Source organism: Panulirus ornatus, chromosome 62 (genome assembly GCF_036320965.1).
Source record: "Panulirus ornatus isolate Po-2019 chromosome 62, ASM3632096v1, whole genome shotgun sequence".
Classification (NCBI taxonomy): domain Eukaryota; kingdom Metazoa; phylum Arthropoda; class Malacostraca; order Decapoda; family Palinuridae; genus Panulirus; species Panulirus ornatus.
The window spans coordinates 13,365,840-13,391,246 of NC_092285.1; the positions used below are offsets into that span (position 1 = coordinate 13,365,840).

Sequence of the window (25,407 nt, forward strand, 5' to 3'; positions counted from 1 at the left end):
GCAGCAGAAGGTCGTATGATAAATCTTAAACATACGCGAATGATTAAGAGGCTCGTTATCTGTCAGAGGTGTTTGTTAGGCAAGATTGTTAACAGGACGATGTTCAGCTTCTTTGGCAAACCCGAACATATATCATGGTTCTACCTCGTGTAAATGCCTTAGCTCCCTGTTGCAGCTCACTAGAATCATTTGAAAAATCCTTGGAATTTGAGAGAGGACGATTTCAAAATACGTAAGGTTGGGGACTTGTGTTCTTAGAAATCCCAAGATATTGTGTAGGGTACTGTAAACTTCGTGTCTGTACGTCTAATTAATACTTATTAACATATTCGGTTGATTCTTACAACGTCGATAAAACTGACTTTTCGATTATATTTCATTTGGGCAAAGAACACGTTAAGGTTGAACGTTGCATCGGCGTTGTGATGAAATGATGACATTGCTAATTAGTAGTTATGTGTTCATGAGAAGTTATGGGAAGATATGGGACTCCTTGGAAGACTTAAGGTGTTGTAAGTCTTGGAATAGCTTGGATTATGCTGTACCTTCAAGTATCATAACCAGAAGGTGGTCAGTCTCATGATATTCTGGTCCATATTTGCTTTACAGTGATTCAGGCTCGGCGGACTTGGAGGAAAGACTGTGGAGCCGAGGTGCACGTATTGATTGTAATGATAACATAATCTGGATTGAGTCTGCGTTTTGTCAGTTGAGGGATTGGTCGTCAGGTTAGACGGCGTTTGAACGCATCTGTGCGACCTTAGGTGGTATAGATGGGGTATCATATACAACAAACACAACCTCATTAACGATGATCGCGTGACGAATGTCGTTAATGAGGCTGTGTGACCTGTAATTGGTCGGGTGTCTGTTACTATAATGACTGACATTTACATCACCTATGTAAATATCATTTATCTTCCCCCATCTCTTGTTTACATGATTCTCGCTGGTTATATTTTATTTCGTTGATGGCTTGTTCCCACCCCAGCGAGGTGGCATCTGGGACAGACGACTGAGTCTCGCGTAGAAAATCCTCGCTTGGCTCCTTCCTCTGCTCCTTCTTTTAGAAAGCAGTCATATAGGATTTCCAGCCCTTATATACATAAGGACTTCATATACGATACTTAAAAGGACCCATTGGCACAGATGGGGAGGACGGGCCGTCGCAAGACAAGGTCCCGTGCTAGGGAAAGTCTAAGTGGACACGACCAACACTAACGCACACAACATTATTATGACTCTTAGAATAACTCCACGTTCGTCTAAGTGGAAATACATTGACGTCTGCTCTGCCAGAGTCTCCAGGAAATCCCTGTGTAAGTTGTCTTAAGGCGAGGCGACGACCATCTGATCCTTCGTGGTGACCTCCTGATGTTGGATGTGTGTGCAGTATGGTTGCTTACGTCTTGCCTCCGTCAGTGGCTCCCACCAGCACGGTTTATGTCGGCCTGTATTCAGTCCTCTGACGGTGATGTGGTTTGCAGATATGGTGGAAAGGAAATGGCTGGGCTCAGGGGATAAACTGATAAATTGAGGTATTCTGAATGAGCGTTAATAGGCGAGCGATCGTTGGTGTGAACCGCGGGAGCGGTGAGGGTGGCGGACGGGATGGTGAGTGGAGGAGATGCGAGGGTGAATGATGATAATTCACCGTGCCAGTGAATTATCATAATTTGTCGTACAGTAAACCAATAGCATTATACACTGACGTTTTCACTGCTCACTACACACACGGATAAGTAGAGACTGAGCCTCACTTTACTTAAATCATTTGAAGTAAATACGACGTGAAAAAAAAAAAGAGATATATCTGGAAGTAGATATATGGTGTCAGTGCACTGTTGACCATGTAGAATCATGTGTATATAATTCCTCTGCAGCATCGGGCGAGGTGTTATGTTGCTTGGTTGTGGATTTCCTTCAGGGCTGGGAGCTCTCTAGGACTCCCCACAGACTTTACCACGAGGGGTAACGCATGACGCAAGTAAGAAATCCTCAGATCTCACTTGACGCAGCCTCCCGTGTGCCGGCAGGGGAGTTAAAGGCGGTGCCGGTTTCAGGAAGTGGGTATCAGTCACTTCTTCGGGCATTACGGGTCACAGTGTGAGGGGGAGATTATCCCCCCTTTGTAAATCGGCTGACCAAAGTGGGAGGAGTCACTTCGCCCCGCCCAAGTATGAGGTCCGGCCCCCTGCCTTCTCCCGGCCCGGGCCTCAGTGTTCACTGGGACGTCAGTAGGGAGAGTTGTGCATTCTCTCGCTCTCAGCCCCCTCCTGCTGTGGCGAGGGAAGAGGGTTAACTCGGCCGATCTTTCTCGTGTGGTATTCGATAGTTCCTCAACAAGCTCATGCCTCAGTGGTAATACAGTGGTATAAGATAGGGTGTTGGAAATTTGAAGTGATTTGAGTATGTGGTAAATTGAAGAATGTGTAACAGATTACGTTAGTGCAAGTGTCCAATGTGATTGCATCGGTTGTCTTGGTAGATTTGTTTTTTTGCAAACCGAGGCCTTTGACCTTGTGGTTCAATTAACGATGGTGGTGTGCAGGTGCGTGGCTGTGGCGGCCGCGTTGGTGGTGTTGGGTAGACTAGGCGAGGCAACGAGCGGAGGCTACCTGAAGATGTTCGAGGCCCAGTACAACCCGCCAGACCCCTGCTATGACGAGGAAGGTGGCCTGCCCAAGAAGTGCATCCCGGACTTTATCAACGCGGCCTTTGGCCGGCCCGTAGAGACATCGAGCACGTGCGGGTCTCCCCCATCACGGTACTGCATCACCACGCAGGAGAAGGGCGAAGTCAGCCGCCAGTGTGACGTGTGCGACGCTAGTGATGCCTCCCGCGCCCACCCGCCCCACTACCTCACCGATCTCAACAACCCCAACAACCTCACCTGCTGGCACTCGGCCCCCGTGGACCCCCTCAAGCCGGACAACGTGTCCCTGACCCTCTCCCTTGGCAAAAAGTACGAGCTTACCTACATAAGCCTCCAGTTCTGCGGCCAGAAACCCGACTCGTTGTCCATCTTCAAGTCCATGGATTACGGCAGGACCTGGATCCCCTTCCAGTACTATTCATCGCAGTGCCGGAAGGTGTACGGTCGGCGGAATCGCATGGTGATAGGTAAGGCCAACGAACAGGAGGCGCTCTGTACCGACGCCCACCTAAGCCACAATGACCCAATGACAGTCTCCACTTCGGCCAGGATCGCCTTCAGCACGCTGGAAGGGCGACCTTCCGCTTACGACTTCGACTCGTCGCCGGTGCTGCAGGACTGGGTAACTGCCACCGACATCAAGGTGGTGTTGAACCGCTTGCATCCGGAGTTGGACGAAGCCACGGCAGACAACGAGAGCGTAGCCCAGGAGAGCTTCAGCTACGCCATCGCCGACTTGGCCGTCGGCGGTCGGTGCAAGTGTAACGGCCACGCGTCCCGCTGCATCCCGGACAAGACTGAAGAAGGCGAGCTGGTGTGTGACTGCGCGCACAATACCGCCGGACGCGAGTGTGAGAAGTGTAAACGCTTCCACTTTGATCGTCCCTGGGGACGTGCCACAGCCCGCGAGGCCAACGAATGCGTAGGTGGGTATTAATGAGGTTCTTTAACCACTTGGGATGGACGAGTATGTCATTGGTTGATTGCTTGATAGTTAGTGTGTAGTAGCTTACCTGTCCGCAACCCTCCGTAGACGTGATTAGAGTGCACTTAGTGGATCATATGTTTGATTAATAGCCCATCAAAGATTTTGTTACATGCGTATATTACCAAGATAATGATAACACTGAGTGCTGGCACAGAAGGTGAGCAGTCAAGCGTATTCCACAACACCAGAACACCTTTAATCACTGTACGGCAGTGGACAATTGACTAAAGCAGAGGAGGCAGAGTGTGGAGGCGCGATGATGCAAAGTTTCATTCATGGGCCAACTTGTAACGCCACTCTTGAGCCATGCCACACTGACGCCTGCACCCCAGACCCCCGCTTGCCCGCACTACCCGGCCACATGTCCTCTCTCCTTGATGGGATCCAGGAGGCTGATAGCCATTTTTCGCATGTCATAGATACACAGGAACGTGTACAGTGGATCACGGAACATTGTGGGGCACGCAGTGGCTTGATGAAGTCCGTATTGAGGCGTGGTAAGGTTGAGCCAGGCCAGGAGAGTGACCTTGGGATGGAGCGGGAGGTATGAATAAGCTGTCTTGTCTTGCCACTATTGGCAATGATAGAAGTAAGGCACTACTCTCGTCTCTCACGTCTAGCAGTGAGTGCAATTACATTGTTGATCCTCACTCACCGGGTCTCTCTCTGAGGTAGCTAATTGCTCCAGCAAACCACGGATGGAAATGAAGTTCTCGAGGGGCGGCTTGCTTGGTGGGGGCCCTGGTATCGTGTGCACCATGATGCTTGCTTGCCGAGGTTAATGCTTAGTGTTGTAGGGATGTTACCCATATGTCATGAACATCATTACTGTCATTGCTTGCACGAACGATTTCCTAACTAAAGTTCTTTATAGCAGGTAGATGGTCCTGGAGTCTGCATGGCGCTCAGACCTGCGTGTGGTAGGGTTCAAATGCATGTCTGATACGTCTTTGAATGCATGTTTTTTTATTTGTATTTTCAGAAATGTTCATGCTATTATTTTTGATGGAATCTCTTTAGGCGTTATATTGGAAGGGTTGTGTCGGGGACATGAATATTCAGCGTCAGTGTCCACTGACAGTCATACCGCTGGGTAGCAGCATCGACGGGGTGAGGTTAGGGACGATCGCGCACAGCTTGGCCGCTCTTCTCGATCGCCGGGAGGAACTGGCCCAGTGGCCGGTGTTGTTGGCCGGGGAACAGTGGGCGGGTGGTCATAGGATGAGATTGTTCATCGAAGCTGTGGGTTATGGCCAGTTAGATACCTTTTATCTAGAGCCTTTGTAAAATTCGTTCATCCGATTCCTCTAATTTGCCAGTTACCGACGCCATTCTCCTCTGCGGAGAGACACGAAAAGTTGGATTTTTGTTTTCGTCAGCGCTGATGCTTGAGTGAGGAAACCCCAATTGTGTTGATCGCTGAGGAAAGTAACCTTCCGCGTTTGTTTTGGGCATCTCATGTGTTCCAGGTCTCGTGAGCGCAGGTCATCCAACACTCGTACCGGCTCCCAACACTCAAACATATTTTGTAAAAGAACAAATATTATAGATTGTGTGTTTCATTTGGGTATCTAGTTTACGATCTGCTTTACGCTATTTTATGATGGGTTGCCGAGTGTCTCCTGTATGTTTACCGTACTTGTCCCGTCCCTCTATCCCTTTCCAGGAAGGGTTCTGGAGTTACCCCCCCCCCCCCCCCAAGACCCCGTTTTCCAGGAGTTCCGGTAATTCCATGGGTGCGCTATTTCCAGTAGCAGGGAAATGATGGTTTCATGGAAGAGAAATTCTTGGGTCATGCTGCTCCTGGTGCTACAGTCTTGTCCAGGGGGACTTCACCCGCGGTGTAACCTTAGATCGGCCGGAGTCCGGTAACACCCGGTGTTCTGTGCTGTTCAGCTATTTAATTAACAACCACAGTAGCATTTGATGTTGCTCACGGATCCTCCTATTCACTTTCAGTCAACTGAAATCAGTAAGTTGAGTCGAAGCTCATTATCTCTTGTTCGGCTGTCAACTTAACATTAAGATAGACAATTAGTCATACACTATATTGGAAAATTAGTAATATAAAGATTTTTTTCCCTCGTTCGGAATCAACCGCACTTGATGTGAACTTGTTTTATGTTTCCGTTTCCTAAGTTGTGAAATTCGTGTAGCGCATCGTCGCACAGTCCAGGAACCCATTCATTCATACCTGGAGGAGATGTGAGCGGTGGTCGTCACCTGACTCCGTCATCATTCCCAGCACTACAGGAGTAAGTTTTGTCTCTCGTCACGTACGCCGTGGCTGGATGGTTAGCTCTGGAGTATTTCAGGTTACAGACGATGATCTGTAATGATCTCGGGTTACAGGTGACGTCTGTAATGATCTGTATGATGTAGTTGAACGTAGGGAAGTAGTGAAGGAATATGATGGTGGCCTACGTTACGGTACACTTGTGAGATCAACACCAACATGGTACACTTGTCATCACTGCGGTACTCTTATCACTGGCGGTACTAGCACGGTACAGTGATGATCGTGATGGTACAGTGGTCATCACTACGGTACAATAGTCAACATTATGGTACTGTTATCACACGGGTACCAGCACGGTACTCATCATTTCTGTACAGTAGTTTTTTTTTTTGGTACTTTGAAGGTTGCAGTCACGGCCGTAAGTTCGCATCAAGGCCGGGCGTAAATTGGAGTATAAAGAGGTTAATGAGAGGGAAAAAGAAGAGAAGGAAACCATTTACGAAGTTTGGTGGAAGTGTAAAACGTCTTAAAATGTTCCAGGTCATAGATATTGGGGAAGACATGTGATGGTAGAAAGTTCCAAAGCTTCGAGGTGTAGGGAAAGAGACAGTTATCAAAACGGCCCACCCTTGAGTAGCCAACGTCCACACAGTAATCATGTGATGCAGCAGCTTGCCGACTATAGCGTGATTTGGCTAGTGGTGGGGGCACACCGGCAGCCAGCTCTCGGGAGGAGAGAGAGAGAGAGAGAGAGAGAGAGAGAGAGAGAGAGAGAGAGAGAGAGAGAGAGAGAGAGAGAGAGAGAGAACCAACAGTTTCGACGTAGGGCAAGCGGGTCAAGTTTGGAAGTTATCCTGGAAGAGTTTATAAGTCGTAACGCTTTAGCCTCTCTCTAATAAGGATGCAGAGCTAGAACCACCCTAGATGTGAGAGCTGTAGTCTATACAGGGACGGATCAACCCTTCGCATCAACAGAGCTCCCGTTCGGAAGAAAGAAGGAAGTTCCGGTACTCTACCAGCGGGGCACCAGCGCAGCACATCAGTCATTACCGCTGTACAGTCGGTCGTCACCATCACGGTACGAGTGGTCGACCGTGTGTGTGAGAGATCACCGACACGACATCGACCAAATCCGACGTCAGCAGAGTTGGGCGGCACATCAGCAGAGTGCATCGCGGGGAGAAACTCGAGTGAACACGAACCATCCATGCTTCATGTGTTCGCCCGAGATCTCATCAACAAACCTGTTTTTTAGGGGGGGGATAGATTTACGTCGCGTGTATAGGAATACCGTGTTTAACACGGCGGAAGCGACGGGGGCTATATGAACCCGCCCAAGTACTTCAACGATTCATTGTTTGAGGTATTTTTTCGCTTGGCGGCTCATCGAGGGTTCGTACGTGTCGATTAATTCATCGATATTACGGAGATTTCCGAAGCAGTGAAATCCGTCGCGTGTATATGATGCTTAACGGAGGACAAGTATCATATCACTATTTCCCCAGCTCGGATGATTGTATGCTTCATTGTTTCATGTGTTTCACTTGATGGTTCACAGAGGATCGTATGTTTCAGTTAGTTCATTGATTTTACGAAGGTTCCTGGTTAAAAAAAATGAAATCCGTCTTGCGTGTTTAAGGATACGGTGCTTAAAGTGAGACGACTGTGCCGTTCGATTCCGCCCAGTTTGTTATATGCTTCATTTAGGTGTTTCGCTCGGTAGCTAATCGGGGTTCATGTGTCTCATCTATCAAGTCGATATTAGGAGGCGATTCTGAAGTACAGAAATCCACGCAGAATCCTGCCAGAATGCCAGACTTTAGGTTAGACAATGGCTAGTGGAGTGCGAACGATAAAAATAGTCCTCGCTGTCAAGTCTAATTTTAAAGTTTGTGTTTTTAAGTGTATAGATTTGACTTTCATGAATTGTGATATTGTTTATGATCGCGTGGCTGTTTCTTCAAGTACTTCTATGTTTGGGCCAAGCAGACGTAAACCTCATTTACAACAACATTAAGCTGGAGTACGTCGGAGATTGGATTTAAGAGAACTGCAGATCCCGCTAACCGCAGATGAGGCCCACGCATAGATCGCTTACGTGGACTCTTACTGTACCCAAGAAAAAAAGTGGCCTAAGTATGATTAAATAATGATGATAAGATTTAAGAGCTGCCGTGTACACCGTCACACAGTCGAGCTGTGTGCAAAAATACGCCCTCTCATCTTCAGTGTGGGATGCGATTAACTTGCTCCAGATTTAAATCTTTTAACCACATGCCTCGTTTTCATTACATTCCTGCACGGCATATGCGTTCATAGCCTCGCTAAACCCACTGTGAAAGCTTTTAGCTAGAATGTCCACCAATGTGTATTAAACATCAAGTGAGGTTTGGACTAGACTTGTGGTATATTAAACCAGAGGTTGCGCCAAGTGGTTAAGGGCAGAAATGATTTTCTGAACGGCTGAGTCTTGGTGTTAGATCGGGAATACCGATAACCCGATGTATATCGGTATTCTGAGATTGGTATTTGAGAGGTTACATATAAACGGATATTATTACATTCACACAAATTGACATTATTTATTTGCGGCTTCATTAATGAGAGTTCCGAGTCTGAAGGAAAATTGCGATTTAGATTAACAACTTCCCCAACGTCTAGATGGCTGACATCACCTCTAGACTCTCTCTCTCTCTCTCTCTCTCTCTCTCTCTCCTTCTTTCATACTGTTCGCCATTTCCCGCGTTAACGAGGTAGCGTTAAGAACAGAGGACTGGACCCTTGAGGGAATATCCTCACCTGGCCTCCTTCTCCGTTCCCTCTTTTGGAAAACAAAAAAAAAAAAAAAGAGAGGGGAGGATTTCCAGCCCCCCGCTCCCTCTTCTTTTAGTCGCCTTCTACGACACGCAGGGAATACGTGGGAAGTATTCTTTCTCCCCCATCCCCATTGGTGATATGAAGTCTGTTGGGGATGAGAGAGCTTGGGAAGTGAGTCAGTTGTTGTTCGCTGATGATACAGTGCTGGTGGCTGATTCATGTGAGAAACTGCAGAAGCTGGTGACTGAGTTTGGTAAAGTGTGTGGAAGAAGAAAGTTAAGAGTAAATGTGAATAAGAGCAAGGTTATTAGGTACAGTAGGGTTGAGGGTCAAGTCAATTGGGAGGTGAGTTTGAATGGAGAAAAACTGGAGGAAGTGAAGTGTTTTAGATATCTGGGAGTGGATCTGGCAGCGGATGGAACCATGGAAGCGGAAGTGGATCATAGGGTGGGGGAGGGGGCGAAAATTCTGGGGGCCTTGAAGAATGTGTGGAAGTCGAGAACATTATCTCGGAAAGCAAAAATGGGTATGTTTGAAGGAATAGTGGTTCCAGCAATGTTGTATGGTTGCGAGGCGTGGGCTATGGATAGAGTTGTGCGCAGGAGGATGGATGTGCTGGAAATGAGATGTTTGAGGATAATGTGTGGTGTGAGGTGGTTTGATCGAGTGAGTAACGTAAGGGTAAGAGAGATGTGTGGAGATAAAAAGAGCGTGGTTGAGAGAGCAGAAGAGGGTGTTTTGAAGTGGTTTGGGCACATGGAGAGAATGAGTGAGGAAAGATTGACCAAGAGGATATATGTGTCGGAGGTGGAGGGAACGAGGAGAAGAGTGAGACCAAATTGGAGGTGGAAAGATGGAGTGAAAAAGATTTTGTGTGATCGGGGCCTGAACATGCAGGAGGGTGAAAGGAGGGCAAGGAATAGAGTGAATTGGAGCGATGTGGTATACCGGGGTTGACGTGCTGTCAGTGGATTGAATCAAGGCATGTGAAGCGTCTGGGGTAAACCATGGAAAGCTGTGTAGGTATGTATATTTGCGTGTGTGGACGTATGTATATACATGTGTATGGGGGGGGTTGGGCCATTTCTTTCGTCTGTTTCCTTGCGCTACCTCGCAAACGCGGGAGACAGCGACAAAGTATAAAAAAAAAAAAAAAAAAAAAAAAAAAAAAAAAAAAAAAAAATATATATATATATATATATATAACCAACAGCGAAGAAAATATTTATGACCTAATAACATTTATGAAGGAAGTAATATCTTAGATTGTGGTTCACGAAGCCTACCTGTTATTAACTTGGGTGATGCCGGGGAACAGTGCGGGAGTGAGGTTTGCACTGACTAGCCTCGTTCATCGTTGCTGGCGCGTACGTAGGGCACGACCCACACCACACTGGGGTTGATGGCAGAATAAGGAGAAAGGGAGTCACGGGGGTTTTGCCCGCCAAGGGGTCGGGGGTCCCACCAGCGGGTCGGGCCATCGTGAGGTAAGGACCGTACCGGGAAGACCTGGCTAACTTAGTAATAACATCACGGTTGCCTGAAACTCCTCAGCCACATTGATGGTATGTCTTATCTCACATCACGGCGAACCAGTTGTCCTGGACTACGCCTATCACATATTTTTAAACGCTCAAAGTTGCTCGAAGGTTTAAATATCTTTAAAAGCTCTCGGTATTATCGGCATTCTGAAGTGTTATTGTAGGGTATGGCTGAGAAGGTAGACTTTATTCCGTATTGTGATACAAATGTAAAGTTACGGGTCTTTTCGTCTTGAACTCAGATCATAAACCTTTAGAAATATATTTTGGTTCCAATTATTCTCATACAATTTGTTAGTTAATGATACAATTGTCAGTTAATTATATTGGGAGACCATTTACACTTGAAAATAGTATGTAACTTGGTGGTGTGGTTTACATGATTTATGTGTGCGGACTTCACTTGTGTTAGATTACTGGAACATTGCGTCGTAAAGTACGTGAGCTGGTTGGCTACCTCATACGGAATATTTTAGTTAATTGGATATTTTGATTCGATAATTTCGTTTCGATTTTTATAAGAGAACGGAGGATGCGACGTCAAGTAGTTTTTCTCCTCTTAAACCTGCCAGATATCTCTGGTTGCCGGATTTGAGGATTGGTTCTGGTTTGTTTTACCCGATCATCATAGGAATCGTACGTCCCGACTTGCCAGATGTATGATGAGGTTCAGTGGTACGGTAATATTGAAGTGAACGAGTTCGATTCTCACAGAAGGGCCATATATACAGTGAAAGTGTGTTTATGGCTTCGAATGATCTTTGACACATGAAGAAGGTGTTCAAGTCTTTCCCTTAGTGGTTAAGATTTGACGTTGACGGCATTATTTGTCCCTTGCAGAAGTTAGTAGGCTTCAACCCCAAGACGCCTACCAACCTTCTCTGGAGTCATATATATATATATATATATATATATATATATATATATATATATATATATATATATATATATATATATATATAAGTTGAGAACATTATCCCGGAAAGCAAAAATGGGTATGTTTGAAGGAATAGTGGTTCCAACAATGTTGTATGGTTGCGAGGCGTGGGCTATGGATAGAGTTGTTCGCAGGAGGATGGATGTGCTGGAAATGAGATGTTTGAGGACAATGTGTGGTGTGAGGTGGTTTGATCGAGTAAGTAACGTAAGGGTAAGAGAGATGTGTGGAAATAAAAAGAGCGTGGTTGAGAGAGCAGAAGAGGGTGTTTTGAAATGGTTTGGGCACATGGAGAGAATGAGTGAGGAAAGATTGACCAAGAGGATATATGTGTCGGAGGTGGAGGGAACGAGGAGAAGAGGGAGACCAAATTGGAGGTGGAAAGATGGAGTGAAAAGGATTTTGTGTGATCGGGGCCTGAACATGCAGGAGGGTGAAAGGAGGGCAAGGAATAGAGTGAATTGGAGCGATGTGGTATACAGGGGTTGACGTGCTGTCAGTGGATTGAATCAAGGCATGTGAAGCGTCCGGGGTAAACCATGGAAAGCTGTGTAGGTATGTATATTTGCGTGTGTGGACGTGTGTATGTACATGTGTATGGGGGGGTTGGGCCATTTCTTTCGTCTGTTTCCTTGCGCTACCTCGCAAACGCGGGAGACAGCGACGATGTATAAAAAAAAAAAAAAAAAAAAAAAAATATATATATATATATATATATATATATATATCTCGGTATATCGGCATTCGAAGTGTTTGTGGGTGGTGGAGGTAGCTTTTTTCATGTGCTGTGGGGTTTTCGTCTGAACTCGATATGAATTTAAAATCATATTTGTCAATTATTCTATACAATTTGTTAGTTAATGATACAATTGTCAGTTAATTATATTGGGAGACCATTTACACTTGAAAATAGTATGTAACTTGGTGGTGTGGTTTACATGATTTATGTGTGCGGACTTCACTTGTGTTAGATTACTGGAACATTGCGTCGTAAAAGTACGTGAGCTGGTTGGCTACCTCATACGGAATATTTTAGTTAATTGGATATATTTGATTCGATAATTTCGTTTCGATTTTTATAAGAGAACGGAGGATGCGACGTCAAGTAGTTTTTCTCCTCTTAAACCTGCCAGATATCTCTGGTTGCCGGATTTGAGGATTGGTTCTGGTTTGTTTTACCCGATCATCATAGGAATCGTACGTCCCGACTTGCCAGATGTATGATGATCTCACAGAAGGGCCATATATACAGTGAAAGTGTGTTTATGGCTTCGAATGATCTTTAACACATGAAGAAGGTGTTCAAGTGTTTCCCTTAGTGGTTAAGATTTGACGTTGACGGCATTATTTGTCCCTTGCAGAAGTTAGTAGGCTTCAACCCCAAGACGCTTACCAACCTTCTCTGGAGTCATATATATATATATATATATGTATATATATATATATATATATATATATAGATAGATAGATAGATATATAGATGGAGTGAAAAATATTTTGAGCGATCGGGCCTTGAACATGCAGGAGGGTGAAAGGCGTGCAAGGAATAGAGTGAATTGGAACGATGTGGTATACCGGGATCGACGTGCTGTTAATGGATTGAACCAGGGCATGTGAAGCGTCTGGGATAAACCTTGGAAAGTTTTGTGGGGCCTGGATGTGGAAAGGGAGCTGTGGTTTCGGTGCATTATTACATGACAGCTAGAGACTGAGTGTGAACGAATGTGGCCTTTGTTGTCTTTTCCTAGCGCTACCTCGCGCGCATGCGGGGGGAGGGGGCTGTCATTTCATGTGTGGCGGGGTGTCGACGGGAATGAATAAAGGCAGCAAGTATGAATTATGTACATGCGTATATATATGTATATGTCTGTGTATGTACATATATGTATATGTTGAAATGTATAGGTATGTACATGTGCGTGTGTGGACGTGTATGTATATACGTGTGTATGTGAGTGGGTTGGGCCATTCTTTCGTCTGTTTCCTTGAGTTACCTCGCTAACGCGGGAGACAGCGACAGAGTATAATAAATAATATATATATATATATATATATATATATATATATATATATATATATATATATATATATATATATATATATATATATATATATGATGTGTGTATGTAGACGAAAAAGTTTAAAACCCGATTTGTACTCTCTTCAGTATTCATGCCAAGTTAAGAATATGGTGGAGTTTTATTAGAATAGAGGTTACATAATTTTTTTTTTATGTTTTTACGATATTTAAGAAAAGGAAGTTAATTAAAAGGGAATTTATCGCTCACTGATGATGATTTTGATATTTCGCTGGGCGTTAATGTAATCAAAAGTTTTTTCTTGGCTGAAGCTCATTGAAAGTATCATGGCGTAATATTTTTAAATTAGTTTTTTCTAACTCAAACTGTTCATAACGGAGGATTAAGCCAAGAAAATAGAATGATTCATTTCATTATGGGATAATACGTTGCACCGATGCGTTCCGTCCTGTGTTTCTACACATAACAAATGTAATTAAGGAAGTATGGCATTTAGTTCGGTGTTGTGATCCATTGCGTGATCGGATCAGAAGTTGTAAGAGAGTTTTCCGTGTTGTAAATCACAACCATGTGTGTCGGATATGTGACCAGTGATGACTAGCGACGCTTTGCATATTCTAAGCCTAAAAATCTTGTTTGCTTTGTGTGATGTTCGAGCATGCGAATATCTGTTATTGTTAGCGTACATCTGGTTGAGCTACATATGATACTTTCCTGGTGTGAGCGGCTGGTTAACTGTGTAGCGCAGGATTATCCTGATGACGGCAGCGTCAGTGGATTACAAGGTTCACATAGGGTTTTAGTCAGACGCCAGCGGGCTGAGGATTTTGACATACGTTGTCACAAATTCAGATGTGTCTTATTATTGACTTTACGATGCGGCATTTCTCGCTGGTTTGTTTTTCATTATCCCTGAGAGGTTGTGTGTTCTCACAGAGATCCAGTACCTGTCCATATTTATGGCCTCACACGTTACAGGTCTCATGATTAACATTTTTAGATGGGTTAAAGCGCCAGTGATGAGCTTAACCTTACTGTAGTAGTGTCGTCTTGTGCTGTACGTGTCGTGTCCCTGATGTTTGGCGTGTTTCTGCCAGAATCAGGTCCCCGTCTGCGACATTTTCCCGACAGAAGCAGGTGTCCGACCTTCCGTCTGTGTGCCTTAACCTAAGCCAGGACCCAGCTGAGTGCAGATCTGTGTCTACATACGTCACCGTCCGACCCGCGTTCCCATGCCCCTCTCTCCGGCTAATGCAGGTTATCCGTCGTATCTGCTGTCCCTCGTTTATAGGTTCTTATCTGAAGGGCGTTCCCGATCTTTTCAGGTTCTTTGTTTGACCTCGTACGACACAGCGGGCTTTGTGTTGGTGTGTTTTTTTTGTGAATGCGTTTTTCTTGTTTGTGTTTGCCCTCCTGTGTATGTCCCGTGGGCCCTCACGTAATTTGTCCCGTGAGCGATGGATGATGGTCCTCCTCCTCACGACGGATGCCTGACGATGCAATCGTCGGAGGTCCCAGCGGAGCGCTGATTCCCGGACTGGTAAGAACATCGGGTCCCGGGTAGTCCCTTGCTGTATGTCCCTCGTCTGATCTCCCCCCTCCCCACCCTGACCAGACACCCCTCCCCCCTCTCCCACGACACATATCCACGCTCTGGTGCAGGTCAGTCGTCCTCACTGGCACACCAGGTCATCGTTAGGTACATGAACACGACGTCTCTGCGGGGCGTTACATCGCCATCAGGTACTAGGCTCCCCACCGACCACACTGCTCTTAATCCCAGTACTTGCAACCTCATTCGGCACTGCGACCGTACGCAAGACTGGGTCCTTCATCCGGCACTGCGACCGTACGCAAGACTGGATCCTTCATCCGGCACTGCAATCGTACGCAAGACTGGGTCCTTCATCCGGCACTGCGACCGTACGCAAGACTGGGTCCTTCATCCGGCACTGCAATCGTACGCAAGACTGGGTCCTTCATCCGGCACTGCAATCGTACGCAAGACTGGGTCCTTCATCCGGCACTGCAATCGTACGCAAGACTGGGTCCTTCATCCGGCACTGCGACTAGGCTGGGTGTCGTAAGTCACCCCACCCCCGTCGGTACTACAACCCTCATGGCAGGAGGTACCCCATACCCATCACGAAAGCCTTGACTGGTAGTTCGACTCTGTTACTCAGAGAGGGCGCCCGCCACCCTGGAGAGGAATGGAACTATTGAACAGAGTGCGGGCCTCAGCGAGCGCACGGGGGGGGGGTTGACTGATTACTGTGCTTGTCTCAAGAGAACCATTACGGAACGCTAACATCCGGCAGGAAATGCGATGGTCTGATCACACTGAGTTGTTGGAAAAGTTGGTCGCTCTTAGGCAGATCTGGAGCGGGGGACTCCCTTCGCGTCGGTGACGTTTAGTGGGTTTGTGGAGGGCCTTTGCGAATTACAGTGACAATTGGCGCTCGGGAAAAATTTTCGCCGCTTTCCCGCGAATTCGGATGAGGTTAGGAATTTTAAGAGCGGCCGTAAAGGTGGTGTTTGGGGAGAGTGACAAAGGGTTGAGGGGCGGTGGGTGCGGGATGAAGGTGGGAGGATGAAAATGTTTCACCTAATTTCCCAAGAGACGAGGGAGCCTGGGAATTACATTATAATGAAGAGTGCAACATGAAGACAGCGAGAGTGCCAGCAGAGGGAGAACAAATACAAAAAAGAAAAGGTAACTTTCACATCGAGTTGATCCTGGGATTGGTTTGAATGGCTGAGTGATAAGGTTGGCAAGAGTAATGCCAGAGTCTGATGGCTTTTATAGAGGATGTGTAGCGTTGAATCTGAGAGCTGATGGTGTCACCGAAAATTCTCGTTCTCTGCTTACCCGTAATGAACACTGCTGAGCATTCTTGTGTACTGGCTTGATCTCATCACAGCTGCTTCTCAGAAATTGTAAAAAGTCATTGAATTTTTGATTGAACATCTGGTCATGAAACTCAGTTAGGACGTATTGCATTGCAAGAGCAGAGCTACGATTAACATAACATTAGGTGTGTAGAAACTCCTGATATTTCGGAAGGACAGACTTTGTGCGGTACGTTATCTATTTTACGTGATTGTTATATAATTGACGAGCAGTATGATTGTTATATAATTGACGAGCAGTATCAAGAAGCTGTCATGAATTAAGAAACAGGTTTTCCCCGCTGCCGTAATGGCGAATCTAACAAGCGTCTTTATGGATATGACTGCGTTAAATCCCGGGCAGTTGTTTTACAAGTGTGTTGACTCCTGGGTTGTACACGAAGGAGGGCCACCCTGCAGGGCAAGTAGAGTATGTGTTGCATGCCAGATGACTCTAGCACCACCTCGCATATGTTGCGTCTCTCGCTGTGTGCACCCGACCCTTCAAGCCTCTCCCTCTTCATGGGGAACGCACCCCCTGGTGACGTGCCAGGTATTATTGTTATTGTTACTACTACTACTACTACTACTACTACTGCTACTACTACTACTGCTACTGCTACTACTACTGCTGCTGCTGCTGCTGCTGCTACAACTACTGCATGAACGGGGAACACTGACTCGGGTCTGTGGTAAGGGAGCGGTGAGAGTGTCTGTCGAGTTTAGATTAGTCAAAATTTTTTCGTTGCCTCTGGGAAGTGTTAATACCCTGTGGATGGTGTCCAGCCTCTACGTGGCCAACCTTGCTTATGGATCACCACTCCGCCGTGTGCAACCTCGAGGTCAACAGAGTTTGGTTCGTCAAGTTATTGTAACGGAATTTCAGCGAAACTCAAACTTGGAAATACATGATCAAGTTGGGTCTTTGACTACTATATATTGTAGATTATTTCTCATATTAACTTGGGAATGGATTTTCTACCCGCTTTGCTGCATTTTCTTTGGATGCGTTGAATCCTGGAGCACTCTCCTCTCAGCGCTGAATCCTGGAGCACTCTTCTCTCAGCGTTGAATTCTGGCGCACTCTCCTCTCAGCGTTGAATCCTGGAGCACTCTCCTCTCAGCGTTGAATTCTGGCGCACTCTCCTCTCAGCGTTGAATCCTGGAGCACTCTCCTCTCAGCGCTGAATCCTGGAGCACTCTCCTCTCAGCGTTGAATCTTAGAACACTGTCTTCTAAGCACTCAGCCACGGACGGCCTACCGACAACCGCAGACGATCAGCTGAGCCCCGGACGGCCTGCTAACCACCCTGGACGACCGTTGACAACAACAGTGAACCGAGGTGAGAACGATTAGAAAACGGGACGAGAGGTTCCGATGAAGGACCAGCAAACGCAGAAGGAGGGGGGAAGGAATGGCTTTGGACACAGGCTGTGGCGCCCTCTGGTGGTGGTAGGGCAGGTGTTAGGCAGATGTAGTAGAGGTTAAATATGGACATGACAAGAGATTGCGAGATGCCGGGTGACATGAATATTTGCAGATGACAGAAGGTATTGGATGAGGTGATGTTGTGGAGATACAACCTGAGGTGTGGTGAGGAGGGAGTGATGTGTTATGAAGCAGTGAGGGTATAGCAGTCGTCCCGGGATGGGATCTCCTCGTAAGATGCGGCAGAAGGTTCATTTAAGGCTTATGGTATGACCCTTTATGTCTGGACGTGGGAGGCTATTGAAGAGGACCGATCCCTGGTTCTCCATATTAGAGTCTAACATCTTTCGCAAACCTGGAGATGATGGTGGATGGTTATGTGTGTGGAGGACAGAGGGAGGGAGGGTCTGGCGTTCATCAGTGTGGTAGAGGTGTGCAGACGACCAGGTTATACCGCAGCGAATGCCTCATACGTTATCGATGGCCCAGACGTCATGATGGGGCCCCGCGCGGAAGAATTACCATCCCATCGCCCAGACGCCCCAGCGGAACGATGAGGGGAAGGTGGCTTCATGTGAACCCTCGCGGACATCAGGAACCCATCTGACGCCCCCAGAGATACACGAGGGGGAGGTCCCCCTGGGGGCTGTAAAGACACGCCCCTGACCCTGCAGGCCCATGGAGACATCCCGCAGCAGAGGGGAAGGATGGGGGTCGTCTCCCCTAACCCCGTGCCGCCTCCGGGCGGCGGAGGCGAGACATAAACTGGCGTGAAAAGGCAGTTCGAGACGGGGAGGAAGGTTCGGCCCCTGTGACTTAGGCGTGTTTGTGCTGCGGGTGGCGTGTGTCAACCCAGCAGTGCCCGTGTGTCATGCTGACCTGGTTATCCCCAGGTCATGCTGGTCATGACACCGCTGAGGCTGACCTGGTTCATGTGGCTCCTGTTGATGCCCACCTGGTTGATGTGGCTCCCGTTGATGCCCACCTGGTTGATGTGGCTCCTGTTGATGCCCAGCTGGTGGATGTGGCTCCTGTTGATGCCCAGCTGGTTGATGTGGCTCCTGTTGATGCCCACCTGGTTGATGTGGCTCCTGTTGATGCCCACCTGGTTGATGTGGCTCCTGTTGATGCCCAGCTGGTTGATGTGGTTCCTGTTGATGCCCACCTGGTTGATGTGGCTCCTGTTGATGCACCACCTGGTTGATGTGGCTCCTGTTGATGCCCACCTGGTTGATGTGGCTCCGTTGATGCCCACCTGGTTGATGTGGCTCCTGTTGATGCCCAGCTGGTGGATGTGGCTCCTGTTGATGCCCAGCTGGTGGATGTGGCTCCTGTTGATGCCCAGCTGGTTGATGTGGCTCCTGTTGATGCACCACCTGGTTGATGTGGCTGCTACTGTTGGCCGGCTGGTTAACCTTCATACTGATAATGCTCTTGCAATATATTTTGTTGTTGAAAATATTGCTACTTTGTGTTCCTGGCGTCCTTGCATGTGATCATCTTTGGTTCGTGTTGCCACTCTGTCTGTCTGTCTGTCTGTCTGTCTGTCTGTCTGTCTGTCTATCTGTCACCCAGAAATGACTGGTGTCGACACTCACCAGCGTCATCATTACCCAGCACGGACGGTATGATGATGATGATGATGATGATGCTGGTGTGGGTTTGGTGGCGTACTTGCTTGTGCAGGTTTTTGTGGGTTGGGTCCCTGGTTGTGGTGATAGCATCGGCCTGGCCACCCCGGATTGTGGCCACGTAGTTCCCTCAAGTTCTTGCCCGGGTTTGGTGTTGGCCCGTTAAGGATCATGTTTGGTTTAGGTATTTTTTTTGTGCGTGTGTTTGTTTTGTTTTGATTGTTTTTGGATTTTTTTTTCAGTATATGTTTTTGTTTGTTTGTTATGCTTTATTGCATTTTATTGCCATTGTTCTTGTTTTGTCTGCATGTATCTGTATTCTGTGTATGATTACTTGTCTGTATGTGCGCTTTTGCGTTCGCTTTGTTTGTCCAGAAATCCGATAGTGAAGTTGTTGCAAATACGTTTATGAAATATGTTGCACACAGACAGGGGATTCCAAATGTAGTATGTAGTGTGATAGCGGTAGTTAGCTTGCCGTGGATGTTTGCAGGTCGGGAGTTGAGCTGCGTCATATTCGTAATCTCACGACACCCAGCTCCTTGATGACTGCGTTACTGCCCTTGGGTATAGCCACCCTGACGCACTGCAAGGGTCGTGTGAGAGGTTTAGGTTGGCGTACTCATGCGTCGCCCCGCCGTGCGAAAGAGTCGTACCGCCGTCTTCAAGGGTCGCCCCGCCGTGCGAAAGAGTCGTACCGCCGTCTTCAAGGGTCGCCCCGCCGTGCGAAAGAGTCGTACCACCGTCTTCAAGGGTCGCCCCGCCGTGCGAAAGAGTCGTACCGCCGTCTTCAAGGGTCGCCCCGCCGTGCGAAAGAGTCGTACCACCGTCTTCAAGGGTCGCCCCGTCGTGCGAGAGTCGTACCACCGTCTTCAAGGGTCGCCCCGTCGTGCGAAAGAGTCGTACCACCGTCTTCAAGGGTCGCCCCGTCGTGCGAAAGAGTCGTACCGCCGTCTTCAAGGGTCGCCCCGCCGTGCGAAAGAGTCGTACCACCGTCTTCAAGGGTCGCCCCGTCGTGCGAAAGAGTCGTACCGCCGTCTGCAAGGGTCGCCCCGCCGTGCGAAAGAGCCGTACCACCGTCTTCAAGGGTCGCCCCGCCGTGCGAAAGGGTTGTTCCGTCGTGGAAAAATGTGGTAATCATTGCAAATACTCTTGGTTACCACAGTAATGACAGAGACGTGTTTACATCACGTCCATAACCTGCCTGAAATAATCCTAAGTGACTTCAGTCAGGGGATCGCCTTCCTAACAATCGTACAGTTTAAATGCATTTCGTCTTTATGATGTATTTGCATAGAGTTTTAAATGTCACTCGATGTAAATTTATTAGTAACGTAATGTTTGTATAATTTTGTGGACTACTGATTTAGAAAGAAAAATTGTTAACGAGATATAAACGTGTTCTGTCTTATCAGTATATGAAGTCGCATTAAGACCTGATCTACATACATGACCATCAACCTGGAGTGCATTGTCGTAAGTTCTTTTTGTGGGAAGTTAATTTATGGAAGTGTTGTCTGAGACTAGACCCGCAGGTCGGCAGAGGTAAGGAAGGACTCTGGAGGGCCAGTTCTTTAAGGTAGGCACAACAATACCTTGTGTGTTTACAGTCATCCCATAACAACGTATACAAGACCTCTTTGTGACACGGTGTTGCTGAATACTTTGGTTACCGTCTCTCGCTATGGTGACGTACGTTTCGATTATATGAGGAACTTGTGAGTTTATGTATTATCTGTCGTATGTTTCCCCTGGCGTTCATGATGCCCTTGTGAAGGTTCCTTGTTGAGTATCCCTGGCAGCTGGCTGTCCATACTTGCTCAGCTCCTCCGGTGTGTCCTGCAGTGTGGTACACATACATAGCTGACCTCCCTCAGTGTGGTACACATACATAGCTGACCTCCCTCAAACCCCAGTGTAGAAGGTCTGTACTGGATAGGCTAGATTGATGGCGATTTTGATGTGATTGGTTTAACATCATGGATGAAGTTTTATCGTAAGCTTAATGGATTTAGATGTACTGTTTAGACATGAAACAAGCTGCTGGATGCTTCAGTTAATAGAAGAAATTGATCGGCGAGGGGATTTACAGAGTATAGTTTCGCTACGCAAGGTGCAACAGACTGGCGAATCATCAACAAGGAAAGTGGAAATGTTTCTCTTATCTCCCTTGATACGGTTGTCCCATCATCGTCAATGGTTTTAAAGCAAACATTTCAGTATGAAGGACGTGTTGTACGTGCAGTCCAGTTGGTCGTGTGGGATCACCTTATACAGAAGGTTGGAGGGTGGAATCCACAAGGCAGATTTGCATGGCTTTTACAAAGCCTTGATTGGTAATCCTTTATTCTTACACTCGCTGCCCGCTACGGCCTCTTCCTGGGATTGGATCGTGTTTTTAATACCGTTTAACTTCGCGCTTTTGTTGGTGCAAATTGCTCTCTGGTGGGTAAGCAGAACGATCGTTTAATATCCATTGTTTTTACTTGTTATTTTCTTTACTTCATGTGTAAGATTTTTGCTTATCATTCATTGCTTTGTTTCGATTAGTGTTATCATGTTTATCGTTCATGATGGCCTGCCTACTGTATTACTACGAATTCTGGAGTGAGCGAGGGAGGGTCACTAGACGTGCATAAAGCCACAGCGGATGTCGGGTATGGGTGGGTGAGGTTGAGAGTTCGGGAATTGGAGCCGCTCGAATTTTCCGACCTCGCCGGCCTCCTGTGGCTGGTGGGGGTGTTCTTGGCCCTCCCTACCCCACACTCCCAACACGTCCCACGGCGAGCCAGTCGGCTGGTGGTCATGGGGTGTTGGCAGACCCGGCCAGCTTGGAGGAACAGCACTCGGCAAGTCGTGCTAATTATTGATCCGCCTGCCGCCCAGCTCCTGGCTAATCTAATACTTGTGTTTACAACGGAGGTACACGTTCGCCTCACGTGCCAGGCAAATTTGAACACGAACCTTTGCTTGACCACCATTAAGCACGCCGCATATTTTCCTCCCTTCATGGGTCATTGGACACCTTCTCCCGCGTCTTGGACCTTCAAAGTGCTATGTTGACTGTAAATATCTTATCTGTATCAGATGATTATTAGAAATGACTGGGAGGATATCGCTCCGCTACCCACACGTCAAACCCGGGGCGATTGCCTCACACGAACGTCGCCGCGCAACACCCGTAGACTTAAGTGTCGAAAATTGCTGATGGCTTGTCCCTCGCTCCTGGCTCGTGTTTACTTTACAATTTAGATGTCCTGCCACCCGGTGCTGTTACGGACAGCAGCAGAGGCGTCCAGTGGTCAAGTTACGATAAGAGATTGTCAGTAGAGACAGTTGGGAGGGTATGGTGCAAGCCTATAGCCGTTGATGTGGTCCAGTGGCGCTGGCTGCTCCCTGTTTACGTACCACCACACCCAAGGTGCCAACACTTGCGCGCCGATTCTCTCGTAGAATTGGAGGGTAAGCGATGCGGCACAAGTGACGTACACCAGATTTATCTTAGAGGTCGGCACATTTATCTTGATTGGCACTGATTGTGTGTTCTGCCCTGGGGGGAATCACCGTGATTGTAAGGACAACCGGACCTCTATTGGATAATTGGAAGGCTGTCAGGCGAGATGTGTTTATGGGCGCTCAGTATCCTGGCTATTGAATCTGGCAGCGCTCACCTGTGTTGCTGTGAAAGCTTGAGGCGGTTGTTAGAGCGAGAGGAATGACGCGTATGGCTTGTGTGTCGCTATTGCCTCAGATTTTGGTTCCCCGTCATCACCATTGAGCTGGAATGGTTTGAGGAATTATATACAGCGTAGTGAAGCCTTACATGGCATTGGATGGAGATGGAGGGACGGGGATACATATACCATAACAATAATTCTTGACCCAGTGTTGGTGACTCGTTTAGATTAAATGGTTTGATCTCATTCCCGCAGAGGTTAGGTCGTCAAACGCTGCAAAAGAAATATGTGTGATGATATGTTTTCTTCAGCCAAGGTTGAAAATTAAAATGTTATTTCTGCAAAACGGAAATCTGTTTGGCCTAAGTAGATAGCTGAATACACATTGTTTAGGCTTCGTAAATTCAGCATGAGTGGGGATACATGCATATATTTTTGTTGAATTATTTATTACTGGAAAGTTGTTGACACTGGGATGCGAACATCAAAGAATTCGAGCGAGAATGGTATGTTCAGGCATGAAGGAGGGAAAATTTGCGAAACAAATTAAGATTTAAATTTACATGGTTAATGGTCAACTGACCATAACTTGCACACACACACACACACACACACACACACACACACACACACACTGCCGTATGAACGACAGATGCCGATCGTGTTCTAAAATGGTCTGAACATATAGGAAGGATAAGAGAAGACAGACTGACTTTGAAGAGTCGGAAGCGGAGGGAACAAGAAGGAGCCGGAGCCAGAGTAGGAGATGGAGTGAGAGAGAATTTGAACATCCGGGAGTGTGAACCGTGCGTAGGATAGACCGAAATGAAGCGATGTGATACACAAGGGGCGACGAGCTGCTGTCAATGGGCTGAATCAGGGCATATTTCACCGTCACTGGAAACCACAGAAAGATATGTAGGGCTTATCCGTGAATGAGGTGGTTCACGTGTCGGTGCATTTTACATGACAGCTATAGAGTCGATGTGAGCTAATGAGGTCCCTTTTTAATCTGCTCTTGGCGCTACCTCTCTCGCACGGGAAACGACAATATGTGTGTGTGTTTGTGCGTAAAACGTGTTAGCTGTGTTAATGCGCTTTCATACAAACTGTCTATAAATGTTGCAAGAGATGTAAATAGTATTATGAATGCTGATCAGAATTATTAAACATTTTATCGCATTTTTCCCCGACGAAACATATTGAAATGAGATTTTTGACGTTGTAACAATGGCATCGTAAATGGGAAAAATTAGGTAATAGTCCGTGATATTAAAATCTTTGACGCAAATGAATCATGTTTGACGTAAAAGTGACGGAAATAAAGTGGAAATCGCAAGGTCCTTCCGTCACTTCACACGTTTTACAAGTGTGGCTCATGGACATTAACGTGATGATTGAAAACAAAAATGAGATGTTGCATTTTTAAAAATCCAAGAGAGGTTGAATGAGAGAAAAATGGCCCTCACTCAATAAAAGATAATATAACGTGTTCAGAAAATGTCAGAATTCAGTCTGGCCACATTAGGATCTCTCTCGTATTTCACATTCTTCACTTAATCATCTTTTTCCTGTTTTTTTTTTTCTCTCTCTCTCTCTGTCTCGTCCGTGTGTTGGAGACTACACTGGCGGAGAGGCGTCTCTGTCCTTCTGTTGGCGCGGATCAAAAGTCTCTTTCATGTAATTTGTACAACTTCAGTTATGTGATTGTCAGGTAAGAGTATCATAAATCTTTAGCTTGTGTATTGAGTCAGGCTACTGAGGTTTGGAGACCTGAGTGTGTGTGTGTGTGTGTGTGTGTTTATATATATATACTAATATGTGTGCGTTTAAAACACTACCTGAGAGATGCAGAGAAGCTTTGCCTACAAACACATCATTCATTCCGTTGGACAATATCAATATTAAAACCTCACTCACTCAAGACGCGATGCATCGTCTCAGTAATCATGGCGACATAAAACTGGTGCAAAAAAAAAAAAAAACATGAAACTATAAGAGGGAAATCGGCACAGCGATCTCCTGTCTGTATATTTTTGGACATATACTTTATTACTCTTTTGATTAATAGTTGACGGTACGAACCGCGTCTTGCATATCCCTTCGCTGCTTGTACCTTGGACTTCACCGCTGTTCCCCGCCAGCATTGAGACCGTTAATTAGCAATTGATAGCCAATTAGTACGGCTTCCGAAACGTGTTCTTTCTTGATTTTTTTTTGTCTTGTTCTGTACTGCGCGCACGACGGGGGAAGTCAGCGGTGGTGACAGAAGGTATGATCTGTGCAAACCTTTCATTATGAAGTCACGGTTTGTTGAGGGAAGGCGATAGTCATCCAAGATTTTAATCCATTACCGTCGGGGAAAAAAATGGATGAAATGTGGCGTCTTTCCTTTGGTTTCTCTAGATTTCCCGCCGAAAAAATGATGATTGTGGAGGGCGTGGAGGGCGTGGAGGGCGTCCCCGCCTCACTCGTTTATCAGCGGTTTCTTTAAGTTAAGAACTCGACTGGGAACCGGATTTTCTGAAGCGAGTTAATGGAGTCATTACGGGAAAGTAGACGTC

At 46.7% G+C, this 25,407-nt stretch overlaps 1 protein-coding gene across 2 annotated transcripts in view; it reads left to right on the forward strand.

Moving 5' to 3' along the window:
- Positions 1-2,209: 2,209 nt before the first annotated feature.
- Positions 2,210-25,407, forward strand: part of NetA (Netrin-A) — a 504,355-nt gene continuing 481,157 nt past the window's right edge. The window contains exon 1 of one of the 2 annotated variants that reach the window (XM_071656077.1): positions 2,210-3,582. In XM_071656077.1, coding sequence (XP_071512178.1) covers positions 2,538-3,582 — 1,045 coding nt within the window. In that variant the 5' untranslated portion in view covers positions 2,210-2,537. The remainder of the gene's footprint in view (positions 3,583-25,407) is intronic. The other variant, XM_071656076.1, reaches the window with a different exon arrangement.